General features: G+C 37.2%; 9 protein-coding genes across 9 annotated transcripts; 4 read left to right on the top strand and 5 right to left on the bottom strand.

Annotated features, from left to right (window-relative positions):
* Positions 1–820: 820 nt before the first annotated feature.
* BRETT_002876 (uncharacterized protein) lies at positions 821–1,741 on the top strand (the record flags this gene model as incomplete). Its single annotated transcript, XM_041281395.1, has 1 exon — positions 821–1,741. One exon carries the CDS (start codon positions 821–823, stop codon positions 1,739–1,741), a length of 921 nt encoding a protein of 306 aa, XP_041139186.1.
* Positions 1,742–3,287: 1,546 nt separating this feature from the next.
* Positions 3,288–5,339, top strand: BRETT_002875 (uncharacterized protein; the record flags this gene model as incomplete). The annotated part of the gene is made up of 1 exon (XM_041281394.1): positions 3,288–5,339. The coding sequence occupies one exon, from the start codon at positions 3,288–3,290 to the stop codon at positions 5,337–5,339; it is 2,052 nt and encodes a 683-aa protein (XP_041139185.1).
* Positions 5,340–5,474: 135 nt separating this feature from the next.
* BRETT_002874 (uncharacterized protein) lies at positions 5,475–5,993 on the bottom strand (the record flags this gene model as incomplete). The annotated part of the gene is made up of 1 exon (XM_041281393.1): positions 5,475–5,993. One exon carries the CDS (start codon positions 5,991–5,993, stop codon positions 5,475–5,477), a length of 519 nt encoding a protein of 172 aa, XP_041139184.1.
* Positions 5,994–6,257: 264 nt separating this feature from the next.
* Positions 6,258–6,947, bottom strand: BRETT_002873 (uncharacterized protein; the record flags this gene model as incomplete). Its single annotated transcript, XM_041281392.1, has 1 exon — positions 6,258–6,947. The coding sequence occupies one exon, from the start codon at positions 6,945–6,947 to the stop codon at positions 6,258–6,260; it is 690 nt and encodes a 229-aa protein (XP_041139183.1).
* A 382-nt stretch (positions 6,948–7,329) lies between these two features.
* BRETT_002872 (uncharacterized protein) lies at positions 7,330–8,607 on the top strand (the record flags this gene model as incomplete). Its single annotated transcript, XM_041281391.1, has 1 exon — positions 7,330–8,607. One exon carries the CDS (start codon positions 7,330–7,332, stop codon positions 8,605–8,607), a length of 1,278 nt encoding a protein of 425 aa, XP_041139182.1.
* Positions 8,608–8,860: 253 nt separating this feature from the next.
* On the bottom strand, positions 8,861–10,819 carry BRETT_002871 (uncharacterized protein; the record flags this gene model as incomplete). The annotated part of the gene is made up of 1 exon (XM_041281390.1): positions 8,861–10,819. One exon carries the CDS (start codon positions 10,817–10,819, stop codon positions 8,861–8,863), a length of 1,959 nt encoding a protein of 652 aa, XP_041139181.1.
* A 2,090-nt stretch (positions 10,820–12,909) lies between these two features.
* Positions 12,910–13,581, bottom strand: BRETT_002870 (uncharacterized protein; the record flags this gene model as incomplete). The annotated part of the gene is made up of 3 exons (XM_041281389.1): positions 12,910–13,056; positions 13,101–13,274; positions 13,357–13,581. The coding sequence occupies 3 exons, from the start codon at positions 13,579–13,581 to the stop codon at positions 12,910–12,912; spliced, it is 546 nt and encodes a 181-aa protein (XP_041139180.1).
* A 399-nt stretch (positions 13,582–13,980) lies between these two features.
* On the bottom strand, positions 13,981–15,024 carry BRETT_002869 (uncharacterized protein; the record flags this gene model as incomplete). The annotated part of the gene is made up of 1 exon (XM_041281388.1): positions 13,981–15,024. One exon carries the CDS (start codon positions 15,022–15,024, stop codon positions 13,981–13,983), a length of 1,044 nt encoding a protein of 347 aa, XP_041139179.1.
* Positions 15,025–15,387: 363 nt separating this feature from the next.
* On the top strand, positions 15,388–16,275 carry BRETT_002868 (uncharacterized protein; the record flags this gene model as incomplete). The annotated part of the gene is made up of 1 exon (XM_041281387.1): positions 15,388–16,275. The coding sequence occupies one exon, from the start codon at positions 15,388–15,390 to the stop codon at positions 16,273–16,275; it is 888 nt and encodes a 295-aa protein (XP_041139178.1).
* Between the last annotated feature and the right edge of the window lie 277 nt (positions 16,276–16,552).

The following is a 16,552-nucleotide window of genomic DNA, read 5'->3' as shown; positions in this document are numbered from 1 at the left end:
TTTATCAAATATAGCAGACTGTTCCCTTATCTTGTTGTCTCTTTCTTTATCCTTTCCTTTAAAAAATTATACGGATCTGTTCACTGTTATATTTATTGTATAAGGATCTACCAACGTAATTTGTAGACAAATTATCTCGCTACTAAGAAAATGTTCATTCGGTAATCTTTTTTTTTCTTTCTCTCGCTTCCTACTCTTTTGATTTCGCGCTCCTCGAACGGCTAAGAGCAGTATAATCAATAAATTTGTACTGCCTAAATAAAAGCAAGTATTACCAAAAAAGAACGAAAGTAAGGAATTATAGTAATATGTGCCTGCAAAAAAGAGCTGAATAGCTGAATATGTAGCCAAGGGTTAGTTCTCAAATTAGGATTCTGCGAAAGTATTTTGTTTACCATTTTCTTGTCGAAAGGTGAATAATGCCTTTCAACAAATTTTTGCACTAGATATTTGGATTAAAGTTTTTTGCTAGCAACATGCAGTACACCTTGGAACAGTAAATTACTAAGCCCATAATATTAGGGAGATGAGCGTTTCGAATTAACTCCAAGGAAATCCCTGATTAATTCGAACTCTAGCATCCGTACACCGGTTCGCTGGATTAGTTGTAAGGTCAACTGGTTATTTACTTTTTTTCCCCTTTTTGCTCCACCGTTCGCATTTGGTTAATAATAACGTAAGCAAGAGAAATTCCCTTTTTTCAACATCTAGATATCAGGTATTTCTTACGAATACGTGCAAGCACTAATCAAATTTAGGAGGAGAGCGACGTGCGTTTCCTCCAGAAGAACATTCTTGAGATATATAAAGTTGCCCAAGTATGTTGAACTCCGCTATTGATCCATCTTTTCAAACAGAAGATGAATCCACTAAAAATACAAGGGCCAAAGAGAAGCAGCATAAATCAAAGCAGAAAGTACAAAAGACGGATGAAGAAACAGCGAAGACAGCTAGTGAGGAAAGCCAAAATTTAAGAAATGTTGGACTTGACCCTGAGGTCACGGTTGCAGCAATTGCAGCAGCAGCAGCAGCAAATGCACATATGAATGAGAAATTGGAATCTAAAGGCGAAAAATCAAATTCCAAAAATGAATTAAGTTCGGGATTACCTATGGATGCGCAAGATAGGAGATCTAATGGAAAAGCAGAAGACCAATATAATGACAAATTTGAAGTCGGAGCAAATACCACAGATTTAGCGATGGCATCTCGGATATCCCCTCTTCTCTTGTCAAAGAATGAGTTTGATAAAGATAGGAGTGGTACATTGTCGCAAAAGACTGCAGATAATAAAGCTGGCTTTATAAACAATGGTGAATTTGGTTCATTTAGTACCAATGGTGGTAAAATGACGGCTAATCAGGCCTTACTCGGTGTGAAAGACCGAAAGCCAACCATGTACAACAAACCCCTCAAAAACAGTAAAAGAGCAGCTCAAAATCGTACGGCGCAGAAAGCATTTCGGGAGCGGAGGAAGAGGAAGATGAAGGATTTGGAAATAATAGCCTCACAGCATGAAAAGTGTGAAAATACAATAGAAAAGTTGAAACAGGAAAATTGTCACTTGAAGGAGTATGTACAGGTTCTAGAGAGTAAATTGGCAGATATAAGGGTCGCTACATTACCAAATTTAGATGTGATAAGTTCCAAACCAGTTGGAAAAGTAGTTTCCCCTAGCAGTGGAGCCCAGACTGTGAAGCAGGACAATCGAGAGAAAAATATGAAGCAAAAGAGACGTTAAATGGTGCTTTTAGTTGCAGTCATCCTTCTGACTCATTCCTGTATTATCCTCTCTTGCCTTTTTGCTTGTTTTGTGTTGGCTTTATTGATTTTTACTTTGTATTATTGTTTCAAAAGAGGCAGCTGACCAGCTGTTTCACAACTTATAACTTAATCTACTATATGATAATTACGAAAATTTACAGTTTATCCTGAAATGTAAGATTCTTCATAACTCCTGAAGTCACGCAAGTCATCGGATAAACCAAAACGCATACCAAATCTGAAAAAACTCCAGGAGGTAAGCAAACTTGCAACAACTCAGTAGTCCCAAATGAGTGAACCAATCTAGTAAGAACGTGAAGTGAATGTTGAAATTTTGGTGGTAACTTTACTCGTGGAGGAAAGTACGCCCAGTTCACTTCAAGAGTGGTTCAAGGAAAAAGTAATCTGAATTTTTCTTCGCACATCGACACATTTCAAGATATGTTTGAGGGTTAGACAGATATGAAGAGTTGTTAAACAATCCAGCATATCCTCCCCTCTGAATCAGGTAACTTAAGATAGTGCAATTCATATAAATAAAACAGAGAAAGTATACTCGACCCTTCGAGTTCTTTATTTACTCTCTCTATGGCATTCAGCAATTTATTTGCCGTATTAATGTACAATAACATTAGAAATAAGGAGAGTAATGTGCTAGTTTGCTAAGGAATGAAGTTGTATGAAAGAACCCTATCGAGAGAAAACTAAAATTTGCACTCGAAAAAAAAAGTATTTGAGGACAAAGCATCCGTACATTGGAAATACATTTTTTTTGCTTTATAATTCTTATCACCACGTGATTCGTTTACGTAACCACAAGTGGTGTGCGTGATATACCTGACGTCAGCAATAATATAGCAATCCTTGGTTATATAATAAAGAAAATGAATGCATCGTATAAGTATATTTCTCACGAAGTGTGAGGGGCAAAAATTCTGACAGGCAGTTCCGGATCCAATTTTTTTTTTAGCTGAGCCCATTCATGCTAGAAAGCTCTTTTTCCGAAATTTCCAAGAGCGAATAAATATCGCATGTGCAGAATATGACAATAGATTAACATCGAGAAGACCAACAGAAGAGGCGCGAAATAATAGGGAAAACGGGAAATCAAAAGTTTTTATTGTTCAAAGTTAAGCTGAGTTCGGTACCTATGTTGATCACCCGCAAATCAGTTACTCTACTGGGTGTACTAATTTACACAAATTCTACTATTAAATAAAACAATTAAGGATGATACCATTTTGGTTATATTCTTTGGTCATCCACTGAAGTGATTGGAGGTGCTTTTTAAAATTTTTAAACAAAATGCCCTATTTGTTTTGCCGGGGACTATATTAATTCGGATCCATTTTAACTACTAACCGATGCTAGTTTCGCTCTTTTCACGAGAACCAGTCAAGCAATATTTATATATCGTATAATCGTTATTTTCATATTATAATCCGAGTGTCAAGCACACCGGGAACAAATTTTTGTTAACTCCTTGGTACCGTCAAAATCTGCTTAAGATCTGATCCTGCTCTATGACGTATTCAGTTAAGGATAAAGAAACAACCAAGGTTAATATCAATACCGGCGGCTTACTCGGATGTGTATCAAATCCAAAGAGGACTTTGAAGAAGTTTATGGAGAAGTTTGTGTCTTGTCCACAGTCGAATGTTACGGAGTCAACAAAAGTAGCTGAACCCAACCAATCAAGTACAAAAGCGTTAACGGACTCTCAGCCTCGTAACGGTGATAGCGAAACTGTGGTCGTTGATAAATTTAACGACGAAAAAAGTAAACAGAACAATTGCGAAACCATTGTTTCTAATGGGGATCACAGTTTAACACCCCAATTATCTGATATATATAGTGGCGATGAAGATGATTATCAGACCGATTTAGAAGAGCCAATCCCCTCTAAGGGGATAGAGGGTTATAGATCTACCATTCCCCTGCCAGCTGAACTACTTCCAGTTCATAAAAGATTAAGGCAGGAGTATGCTTCATCGATTATTGGTGGTATTGATGTGACTGATCAAGAGGACAGCAGTAAGTCTTCTACCAAGGGTGGCAAAGGTTCGAACGAAAATAACGTTAGCAGCCCGGTAAATGCGTCAAGGAAAATTTTCAACTTTTCCCTTCCATTTACAAATCCCTCAATTGGCCAGAAGCTTTCCAGCATACCTTTATTGAGTAATATCTCAAGTAACTCATCTAAGCTCCCGTCGTTGCAATTTAAATTGGGTACGGTAAAAAAAGAGCATATCGAGGATGAGGCCAAGAAGGAAGAAATTCGAAATAAACTAGAGAAGCAACAAAGTTTGAGTACTATTGAGGAAGAATTTTACTACAAAGATATTACCAAATTGGGTGATGGAAAGATGGTTGCCTTGAGAAAGGCAATAACACCATCTCTATCCGACGATGGATGGGGAAATCCTATTTTTGATAAAATTGATGGAGATATTCTTGTGATGGGAGGATACAGAGGTAGCATTTTGCGAGACGCTTCTACTAACAGAAGAGCTTGGATTCCTGTGCTAAAAGCTGGATTAAATATTAAGAAAATTAATCTTTTACTAGGCCCTAAGGACGAGGATGAATTACATACTACGGATACCATTTATCCAGATGGTATGCTAACACATATCGGTCCAGTGGACATTTCTAGGAAGCTTATCAGGAGGCTAGCATCAAACCCCAAGGTTACAGTGCATAACTGGGGGTATGATTGGAGACTGTCAATTGACCTCATATCTGAAAGTTTGCATAAAAAGTTAAAGGAAATCTATTCAAATAATGGCGGAAAGCCTATCATTTTAATAGGGCATTCAATGGGTGGTATTGTTGCTCATGGTGCCATGGTTAAAGAGCCAAAACTTGTCAGAGGAATTATATATGGAGGAACGCCAATGCCTTGTGTCAATGTGATGGGACCTCTACGTTACAATGATAATATATTACTATGTAATGATTTGTTAACATCAGAAGTTAACTTTATGATGAGATCGTCTTTTATTTTTGTTCCCTTCAAAAATCAATGTCTTTTCAAAGATCTACGCACCGGAAAGCACTATGATATTGATTTTTACGATCCAAAGATGTGGGTGAAGTACAATCTTAGTCCAATAGTTTCCGCCGTCAGACTTAAACAGGAAAAAGGAGAGTCAGTTGATATAAAACAGCAGAGCAAATTCAGTATTTCATTTGATGATGCCTATGATTACTTATGCCGCACATTGAAAAGAACTAGGAAATTCAAAGAATCTTTAGAGTACAGGCCTGATGTCAAGTATCCGCCATTAGTAGTTGTGTATGGAAACAAGATTCCATCCGTGAAATATTCACTGGTTGATGGAGAAGATGATATTAAAAGGGGAATATATTATAATTTCTTCTATGGTCCTGGAGATGGTGTCACACATGAAAAGTGGGTCTTTCCGAAAGATACTAGTTATCCTTTGTGTGCCAAATTTGTATCGTCGAATGGTCATATAGCTTTACTTTCTGATGCTAAATGTATGGCAAAAGCTTTGGAAGCGATTTTCAAAGAAGAACAAAGAAGGAAAAGACGGTCTCACCAACAATGATTTGATTCCTCTATCACCATTAAGAATATCCTGTATGAAATCGTGCGCAATGCTGTGCTATAACAGAGGCTGGCTACGCCCCTTTATAGTTGTTATTTAAAAGACCAATTCGGCCTTATATCCGCTTTATTTTATTCACTCGTCATCTTCGTCTAAATCGTAGTATTTAACCCTAAGCCAAAGACTACAGGAATTGCATTGGATTACTAGGTTATAGGCTCCATCAAAATCATCTGGTATTCCCTCACACAAGGAAATATTTTTCACCAGGTCATTTTCCGATATCTCAAAACTTTTCTTACTATTGCACCTTGGGCAATCTCTTAGCCACATGACGCTATCTTCGTTAAAGTCAAAGTCATCGAGGGAAACTGTTTCTAGTCCACTTGCCAATTCAGCGCCGAGATTGTTATTTCCGCTCTTTGTATTAAGTGATTTATCATAATTCGCCCTTTTTATTGGATCTATAAGTATTTGATAAGCTTCACGTACAAGTTGTAAATTATCCACTGTTCCTCTCAAAGGTCTGTTGTTGTCTTTTCTTTGATTCTGTTTGTCTGGATGTAGCAAAAGCAGTTTTGTTCTGTAAGATTTCTTGAGATCTTTTTCAGTTGCATTTTTTTTGATGCCTAGCACACTGTAGTAAGAGCTCATGATAACTTTATAATAAATAAATGTAAATATACGCCCTTCTATAAACAGTGCTTTGTTTGCTACGCTTAAGTGTGATATAGATACGGGTATGATATAACAGGGAAACGTCAGGTGGAGTATAAATAAATGTTAGGATAGAGGGGCATGTTGAAAAAATAAAAATAAAAATAAAAATAAAAATAGATGTGAAGAAATAAACATACGTATCTATCCATCCTCAGACTGTATGTAGATAATACAATCTTCATGTTCATCAATAATGCTTTAGTTAATTTTTTTGTGGACACGGGAAGACTTTGTTGAAGCTGGATGAATATATTTGAAGAGGAGAAATGCACCATAAGCGCAGAGCCCAACAACTGCAAAGATGACAGCTCTTTGAGGAACTGGAACATTTAAGAAAGGATAAGGATAGACACCATCTAATCCAATAAGATGTTCGAGCCATTTCCAGTAAGCGAACGCAAATCCCAACATCACGGCAAGTCCAGTTGATGCTCCAATGTTCCATCTTTCGCAGAAGAAGAGGTAGTCAATGACAAGAGAAGCAAAAGGCATCACGTGAATTAACAAATCCAAATCGAGTGGAACTATCTGTCCTTTCTGCACAATGAGTGTTGGCACAAAAAGTCTCATAGACCAATAAACTGAAACAACAATAAACTCAGCGGATAAGGCAATTGCGCTTAAGTACTCCTTAATATGACCTAAGGAATTACCGCCAACTAAATGATAAAGTGCACTACTTATAAAGTAGACCCATGTGATCACATAACTTATGTTGGTGAGAAATTGATGATGACCCCCTTTAAGGAGATATGGCGGAAGTGGCATACCCTGTAAGTAGCTTAATGTATGGATACCTTGTATGATAAACACCCATGCCAATGATAGGGCAAATGGGTTTCCAGCTTTCTTGCTAAAGAACCGTGTACTAAGTGATTTCTGTGCCATAATTCGAATGTGCGAACTTGTTTTGTTCTTAAACAGATAATTCTAATGAAAATATAAATTTCTACGAATGATGAAGCATTGAAAAGGACCCTTAATCAGCTTTCGAACGAATACTTTGCTGTCCGCTTTTTCGGAACTGTCCCTCTTCCTCTTATATCCGTAATTATTATCTTGCATCCGGTTTCACGTGGGGAAAAAGTAAGCGCAGATGGTGTTCAGATGTGTATTCGCTATTTGTTGCAATTTTTTTTTTTCAGATCTAAAAATTTTTTTCGTTGCACATACTCTTAAGTATGTGAGTTAGCTATCTGGTAACAGTCTACATTTGAACAACCTGTGGATCTGAAATCGTTGCTAGGAACATTAACAGTAAAAAAAAAGCATGGCAGAGGACAAGTCGAAAGCGGTTTCTCTCAAAATCCCGGTGTCTGTTTTATCGGATAAGGAGGAGAACACTATATTGACTTCTTTTATGAATGGTGTTGAAGTCCCAAAGTCAACACAGTTTCATCTATATCAGCATAAAAAAAGAAAATTAAACGACGTTGTTTTGCATGGCGAAAATGAGAACTTGATATACGATGGATCATTGAAAAGTGGACAACATTCAAAAAATGGATACCCAAAGTACTGTATCGGAATTTATGATCCAGAGAGTAGATCACTTAAGTTAGTAAAGACAAAGCTTATTCCTACAAAGATCAAATCCAAAAAGCTACTAAACGTTAAGGATAATTACGAGGATATGACTGATGTGTCTAAATTAGAGCAAAGGAGCAGATTGGGAGAAGAGTTTGGTACCAGGAGAGCTAAAGCCGCACTTTCTTCTTACAAGAAGAATCGGGTTGATGCGAGTAAATTGCAAGAGAATGAACTTGATATCGCCTCTGATATTCAGAAGAGCACATCGAATATTCCAGATAAGGTCAAACTTACAAAGACTGTTGAAGCTGAGAACAGATTGATACCTAAATATAATGAGAAGGCTGCATCTGTGGATGAAGTCTATCCAGTTGAGGGTGTTATTTCAGAGAGAGAGCAGGGTATGATTCAGGTTGACGTATTTTTACAGCAGATTAAAGAAAATACAGCTGCCAAAACTTTACTCGAACTCATGCCATATTACACGGAAACAAGTGTTTACCTACTAGATAAGCTCGAGAAACAAGATGCGGATTCCTCAGACTCTAAACTTAGATTAAAAATCATGTACTACATTTCAACGTTGATGGGGGTGTATTTCAACAGAAGGTCACGTTTTATGGACAAGCTTCTTGAAAATTTCCAAAATCAACCATCCACATTCATTGTGGACAGCTGTCTCAAACGCTTTACTGATTATAATGGTATCAGGAAGCATTTTTATATGGATCCAATGAATGAGGACAAAATTCTTACGTATATTCTCACTTTGATGTTGAGGCTAGATAATTATACGCTTCCTATTACGCCGCTAGCCCAAGAACTTTCCATTAATCCTTCAAGGCTAGTCTCTTTACTTAGATCGTTAGGTTGCCACACCAAAAATGCCACAATTGCTCAGAAGGAGGCTTGGAATGTGCCGAAAAATGCTGTCTATAAGGTTGCTGTTCTCACCGTTCCACTCAAATTACCACCTATGATTAGACGTGGACGTAAAGCTCAAAACAATAATCATTAGAAGGTATCATAGATATTTAGAAATCAAAATAATATTTGCCACTATTACCAGTTGAACTAATACGTACACATTGTTATCGGATCCATGTTTAATAGTTGAACTTTCTGTGTCTATATTAAATTAAATATGATCACGTATTCGTAAGAAAACAACAAAATCAAAGAATTAAAAACAAAGCACTTGCAAATACAATTATGACGTAAAACCTAAAATCCTGCTATCGCTTTAAACTCTCTAAAATGTTTATGCTCGCTCAATCTTTCCCGTACATCTTCTTCTTCAGCATGTCTTTAAATGAAAACAAAACCATAATCCATGCCATTAAGAGTGCAGTACAACCAACACTCATATTCAATGTGAACATTGGGGTTAGACCCCGATACTCCATTGCCTCAATAACCTGATCTGTACTTTCCATAAAAACAAGACCGCCGCAAAGCAAGCAGAATGATGTGACTAATTCTGTAAGAGGCTTACCTGGACGAAAGCATGCGTATCTATCTTTCAATGGATAGTAGGACATCAAAAGGAAGGTGAAACCACGGAAGAAGGATCCATAAGTAAGAAGCGAACCCCATTGAACATGAACATTCGTTGATAATTCAGATGCCTGAGCATGCTGCGACATCAAAAGGCCGGTCCAAAAGATGGTGAACACTGGAAATGGATTTGGAGAAAATCCCGGAGTCACATTCTCCACATCTTGACCATCAACAAGATCTCCGACCTGATCGTAGAATTTGCTCCTTCTCCATTTATTCAATTGGATCTCTGTAATAACTCCACAAAGGCCAGCACCAATGTACATAAAGGCGATGGAAACATGTTGGAGATCCTTAGCAGCCCAGGCTTCCCCGGCAGCCGCTAAATGTTCTAAAAAAATATTAGTCGTGCCATATAAAAGGATTAATGAACTCTCTATCATTTCAAATGTGATCATACTTCCTTTTGGTTGAATCCTTAGCCACAATGAATGTCTTTTTTCATCTTTTGTGACAAATGAATAATTCCAAGCACCGCCCATCCTGCCAAATGCGCCCAAGTATCTTCCCAATGAAAATAACCCCAAGGTAAAGAAAACGCCACCTTTGATAAAGTGGGCCAACAAATTGAAGACCCTTTTTCCCTTACCTAAGAGATTGAGACCAGCAATTCCAGTTGGAAGCATAACTAGGAAGTAGAAGAGCATTCCAAAGTTCAATATTTTAAAAATAATGATAGAAATGAAACCAAACATATTGACCGATTTCTCAATCGCCGGATGGTGAAATAATCTTCCTAATACCGTATCTCTTCGGCTCGAAATGCCAGTCCTCGTACTTATGCGATTTGCCCCAAATATTAATGGCTCATTGTTATCTTCATCTGCAAGAGAGGAACCAAGGGTATTTGCATTTTGCACAGAGTTTAGGCTTTCTAAGTCATCTTCGTGATCATACAAAGTGCTTGATGGTGATTGCTCAGTTCCGGTACTGTTCAATGTGCTATGCAGTTTGTCATGACTATTTAAGTTCAATTTTGCAAGAGGTATAGGCTTTCTTGTAAATTCAGAATCCTCCAGTTCATCTCCTAACCCTTGGTATGGTTGAGGTCTTTGTATAATTGAAATATAATGAGAAGCTGCTGGATTGCGAGGTCCTCCTTCGAGCCACCTCTTTGCTGTATAAATGATTGCCGCAACGTAATGAATTATTGTGAGAACGAAAAGTCCCGTAACCATCTTTGAATATGCCATGTTGGGAAATAAATCTGGCGCTCCACTAATAAATATTGAATAAGCGATAGTTGAAGCAATAGTTATTGCGGCGTGAACCGTGAGTGCTGGAAGATACCAATTAGAGTCCAAATTATTGAAGATCATGACAAATGGGTAGACAAACACAAATGATCCAATAAATAATGCAATATGGATCCAAAGTTGGAACTTAGATGGAGCATCAACGGTAAAGTATGTAGTGGTATTATACTGGCTCCAATATTTGTATTCCTCGGGAGTTAAAGTTTTATTCATGATCGGCATACCATGAACATGACCGACATGTGCTTTTGGGACTACTGTCTCCCAATCTATCTGCGAGAATGATTTTGTGGGATCCAGATCTTGCGCTTTAACGGGAGTATTATGTTGTTCTTCATGCCCTTCATGAGCACTAACTGGTAAGGCCAGCCCGGAAGCAAGTGCGAAGTTAAATAACAAATTTGCGAAACGCATTTTGTTTAAATATGATTGAACTCTATGAATATGTTCTTTTTTCTCTTTTTTTAGGCCTGTCCTTGATGCTTTGAACAGGTGGGTCAGTTTAAAATAGATGGCCAAACAAGGATTCTCAATTTAAAATATGCAATTTAATTTTATTAGGATGTGACGGAATTGGCAGATTCAACTGTTAAATATTTTGTCTTTTCAAGGAACACCCCCTCCCCTATTTATTATGTGAACTACCTGTAATGTGCTCAAAATATGTACAAAATGGCAACTGATTAGTATTTGTGTATATAATACGTTCAGGAGCAGAAAAATATAAATATTTGTTATGCATCTGCAAAAAGAAGCAACTAAAGGGGCCATCACATCTTGTTTAAGTGAAAGGGCACCAAGAAAAATGTAGGGGTCTTGTGGGTTATAAATACCCCGTATGACACTATAGATCTCGGAAGAAGTTGGGATTCGTTTTAAACCTTTCCGTGGTGGGCTTGTTCCTGGTATTCCGAAGTCTCGGGATTAATGCATATGAAGGATGAAGGGCAAGCTTAGTAATAGGAAAAAGTTTTTTTTTTTTTTTGTTGTTATTGTTTAGTTGCTGAGAATTATCTCGCATTTAAAGAAAGCCAATCAATCTCATTACCGCCGTAAATCTGCTTACTCGATATATTTTGCGTTTCTTTGCATCTGCATTGTCTTAGCCTCATCTTCCGATTTTTCTTGTTTAGCTTTTACTTGTTTTTCATTTCCTCACATTTTGACAATTTCCTGATAATAACATCACTAATATTACGTTCTTCCGTACGGAATATATTATGGAATGACGTTTATTGTACGGTTATTAGGAAGATATTAGATTTACCGATCACCTTATTTTAAAATTGTAACGAGAATACGCATGTACCATAGACATGAGGCTTGATGAAATGTTGGTACCTTTCTTTGCTACCACCTTAACTTGAACCGAATTGAATTACATAGCAGTTACTTTCATTTCATTCACTTCTCACTATTCTTTTTCATTCTATTTTTTTCTGACACCATTGAGGTACACTATATAGATACAGTCAAAATAGTTTAATATCTAATATGACACTCAAAGTTCATCATTTTATTTTTCGGAAGTAAGTGCAAGTATATAAAGTATGACGTACATGGAAGGGATATATGCTTAATTAGGCTAAATCATATTTTAATATAATGATCACTCGCGAAAGGGTGGTCGCATAATAAAATGAAAACCTGAAAATTGAGAACAATTCCAGAGTAAAAGGCCAATTGAGTTGAAAATTGAAGGAGGATATTAATGTCAGACAAATGCATTAATATCAAACTGCGCATTGACAGACCCAACATTACAAAGTACAAACTAATAAATCTAATTATATCATCTACGCCTCGTGTGTCACATGACACAGCTGCATTTATAAAGAAGTTTAAGTTAGAAGGGAGTAAGTAGCCTCATTTTTACCCTTTTTGCACCTATTTACTCAAAAGCACTGCAAATTTATTATTGTAATTTTTTTTATTGCTTAAAGCTCGAAAACTTCAGATGTTCATTCCGTCCTTTACCGAATATTCTAAATGCTTCCATCACGATCCGTACCGTTTCATTTCCTACCGAAATATTGTTGTTTCGGATTTTGGAACTCAAGCTCCGATAAGCCAAAAGTAACACTTTACATATATCCTACAGCCGAGAAAGTAAACTGGTTTACCAATATGCGGCTAAACAGACGAATAAAAAAAAAAAAAATAAAAAATTCTGAAATATAAATGCAATGATTAAGCATATTGCCGATGAAATGGGTCGATATGTGATAATATAAGTTTATTAACATTATGGGAAGGAACATGATCATCATTATTTAACTATATATCGTCCTATGGCATACTAAAAATCAGTCAAAATTGGCTTCATCAAATTAACTCTCCTTTTCTTTATTAGCACATATAGAATAGCCTTGTCAATCCTACAAAGTGCCATCTCAATTTCTCTTGTTGATTTTCTTTCCGCATCTTAAAAGGTATACGATATCGAACTCATAACCAGACCTTAAGCTTTTTTTTGAATATACATCGAACAGTTTTTTCTGAAATTAATTGGCATCCTTTTCATCCTCTCCATCTGAATCACTGACAGGCAATGGCTTTTTAAGTACGCTTCCCTTCATATGGTAATGTTGTCTCCTCTTTAGCTCGAAAAGTCTATGTTTCTCTTCAGGTGTTAACTCCTTCTTTTGCTCCTGAATTGCAGGTCCTTTTCAGCGGGAGTTTCCGTTTTCACGACTTCAATTCTATCTTTTGGAATAACGTCCTTGCTATCCTCAACACCTTCGCCTAAGTCTATGTCGTCTACTTCTTCCTCTCCTGTGGTATCTTCATCGGGTTTATAATACTCATTATTTGGATTAAATCCACCTTCATACGGTGTCTTTGGTTCATCAATTTTCATGGTTGCAGACTTTTCCTGTTCGTTTAGTAAAGATTCTTTTCATCCCTTTTAATGCATCATCTCCTAATGCTGAAGCCGCATTCTGAGCAACGGAATGGTCAACAATTTTCGCCTGATTAGCCAACCGTTTTCTTATAAGCTCTCCTTGCTTTGCATTGAGTCCCTTAAGCTCCGAGTTTAAACGAGTATTCTTAATCACCTGCTGTCGGTCGAATCGGACTTTCTCACTGTTAAACTCATTGATCGATTCTTTTTTGTATGTTGCCTCTGGGGCAGCATTCTTCAATATCCCTCTTGGTCCAGATGCTTCTGACATTATTAATATAATTTGTACTCCGTTAACCTAAACACTTATTTTCTTGGTTTCTTTAATACTGTGAATATAAATTTATATCTTAAGTGCTTGCGGTTGCCTTCTCAAATTCACCCTCGTCCTTTTTATTCCTCCAGCTATTTTTTTATTTTATGTCCTTTTTTTTCCGGTAATCATGCCCGCGCGCACGCTCCGCTTTACTCCTTCCCTATCCCTTGTTGTAAGGCTGTGCAGGGGAGGAGAAGAAATTAGAACAGTCCTGGCCTCAGTGTTTCAGGTTCGCACAGATATTAATTACGGTGTCTACTGCATTTCTATTACTGTATATTAGTGGTACGACCGTTATTAAGTAAGCTCAATGTTCTGTATCCACAATTTATGCATCCAATTTTGATAAGGATATCATGCACCCATCTTCAACACGTGACTTTGTTGGAATTGGAATTGAACCATCAAACAAATCCTTAGCCTCCCGTCCAATTTACTTTCATTAAAGATAGCATTCCAATCATTTCCTGGACTGACGATAAGAAGAATATTTCCAACCAGTTTAGTCATATCATTCTTACCATTTATGCTTAATGCAGAAAGCGCATCGTTCCAATCCGTTGATTTAGTCGTTGCAAAATATTCACCACAGCATGAATATAAAATCATGTCATAGCCATCAGGAAAAGGAGTTTGACCTAATAGAGCCTCCAAGCTGGTTGCAACTCTCACCTGGTACCCATAAGAGTTATTTGTGCTGGAGGTACCATATGCCACATATGGTGAAACGACTATATGCTTTTTCATGTCAACCGTAACTCTTGCTCCTTTAGGAACAGCTTCCTTAAGTTCCAACATTTTTTTAAGTCCCACATTCACATATTTGGTCATTCGATCTGCCTTTTTAATCTTCTTGACTTTTCCAGAGGCTGTTTTTTTCCTTGATTTGCTCAAATTTTGTATTGTCATTCCTTCCTTGTATTTCTTAGTACCATGTCCATCGTTTGCTTGCATAAATGGTAGCATCGGTATTGTAGGCAGCTTCTTTGCATAATTAAATTTCTTTAAATCTATTGGACTATTTCCAAAAACTGATTCCACGAGGTATGGTGGTGTCACAAAGAACTGAAGCATTCCCGCAAGCAACATCGTATCCGAATCCATCTTTCTCTGCTGTGTTTGTTTAGCTCCATTCAAATCTATTTTCTTATTGGTCTCCGTCTTTTCTGGCTCATTATTTTCTCCATGTGGTTTCTGAAGAACAATTATTTCATTTACATTAAATGTACACGCAGCTTTAGCTATCTGATATGCGATTCTTGTCATCTGTTCCAATGATTTGCAGTTTTTAGGCTCAATGCAACTACTACATATGCATAGAGATATCTGGCGAGATTTCATCACCCCTTGTTTCTGTTTCTTTGTTTCTTTGTCTCCACCCTTTTCTTCTACTGGCATCTTGCTGGTTATCTAATGATTGCAGATATTTATTTATCAAATAGGTGAGTGATTTACTATTTGGCGGAGATCCTAGATACGTAGAAATGGCCATGAAATTTTTTTTACCCTCTTTTTTTCATTTCGGTAATCCCCCGATAATGCAATTTGTCGGATTTTTCCCCCTTCCCCTTCTTTTGCTTATCAAAGCTGATAGAGCGAAAGTTTAATCAATTGTGGACTGTAAGCAATCCGGACAATTTAATAACACTAGCATACATTTACATATATGTGTAGGTTCATTGATTTCAAAATTTCACTAGATATCTCGTACTTCTTTCTTGAACTTTTCATATTAACTGAATCGACTGGAACAATTCAAACATGGTTTTAGTTGCGGCTGGGCAATTGTGTGCATCCTCATGCCTTAAAGAAAATGGGCTTAAAGCGGCAAGACTTATTGCAAGAGCATCAAAAATGGGCTGTAAAGTTCTTTTCCTCCCAGAAGCTTCAGATTATATTGCAAAGAATGCAGCTCATTCGATTAAAATGGCTCAACCGGTGGAAAAATCACCTTTTATGTTCGAAGTGGTGGAACAATTAAAAAGGCTCAACGCTCTAAACAAATCTTTATATGTTGCCGTTGGAATTCATGAACCTTCTGAAGCATCAAAAAGGGTCAAAAATACTCTTGTTTACCTGGGATTGGATGGCAAAATCCTTCATCGCTATCAAAAGCTGCATCTCTTTGATGTTGAAATCAAGGGTGGCCCCATTTTACAAGAATCAAAGGCGGTTGAACCTGGAAACAGTATTCTTCCACCCTTTGATACTCCGGCGGGAAAATTGGGAGTTGGAATATGCTACGATTTGAGATTTCCTGAGCTTGCATTAAGACAAAGGTCTCTTGGTGCTGAAATCTTAACTTTTCCCGCTGCTTGGACTCTGAAAACTGGTCCACACTTTGAATTACTCGGTAGATCAACTGCTGTTATGACTCAATCTTATGTTGTTCTTCCAAGTCAGAAGGGAAAGCATGTTACTCAAACAAAAGAAGAGATTACGAAGGACGGGTTGAAGTTGAAGAGAGAATCCTTCGGTCACACTTGCATAATTGATCCGAATGGAACCATTGTGGCTCAATGCAGCGATATCGTGGAAAAAGAGCAGATATGCGTGGCTGATATTAACCTCGAATATTTGAATGTCGTCAGGGAAAATATGCCTTTATGGAACCAAAGAAGGCCTGATGTGTTTGGCTACAAAGTGTAATAAGATGTATTGTACTGTGCATCAACTAGAAAAGGTTCGAGTCAAATAATGCTAATAGCCGCAATTAGTATTTCAGGGTAATATAGAGTTAGTTCACCCTGCCCTTCTTATTTCCCCTCACCCCACGAATGGTAGTACCCCAGGATTTCTATTTTTTTTTTTTTTTTTAAAAGGCGTTAACGCAATTTAAACAAGTTACATTATTTTCCAGTGCGTAGGTATGTTAGTATAAATAGATGCAGCATCCAGTATTCATTCTATTTTAATTGTCTCTTAC

Source organism: Brettanomyces bruxellensis, chromosome 9 (genome assembly GCF_011074885.1).
Source record: "Brettanomyces bruxellensis chromosome 9, complete sequence".
Classification (NCBI taxonomy): domain Eukaryota; kingdom Fungi; phylum Ascomycota; class Pichiomycetes; order Pichiales; family Pichiaceae; genus Brettanomyces; species Brettanomyces bruxellensis.
Note: the sequence above shows the minus strand (reverse complement) of the source record. Positions and strands in the feature narration are given on the sequence as shown.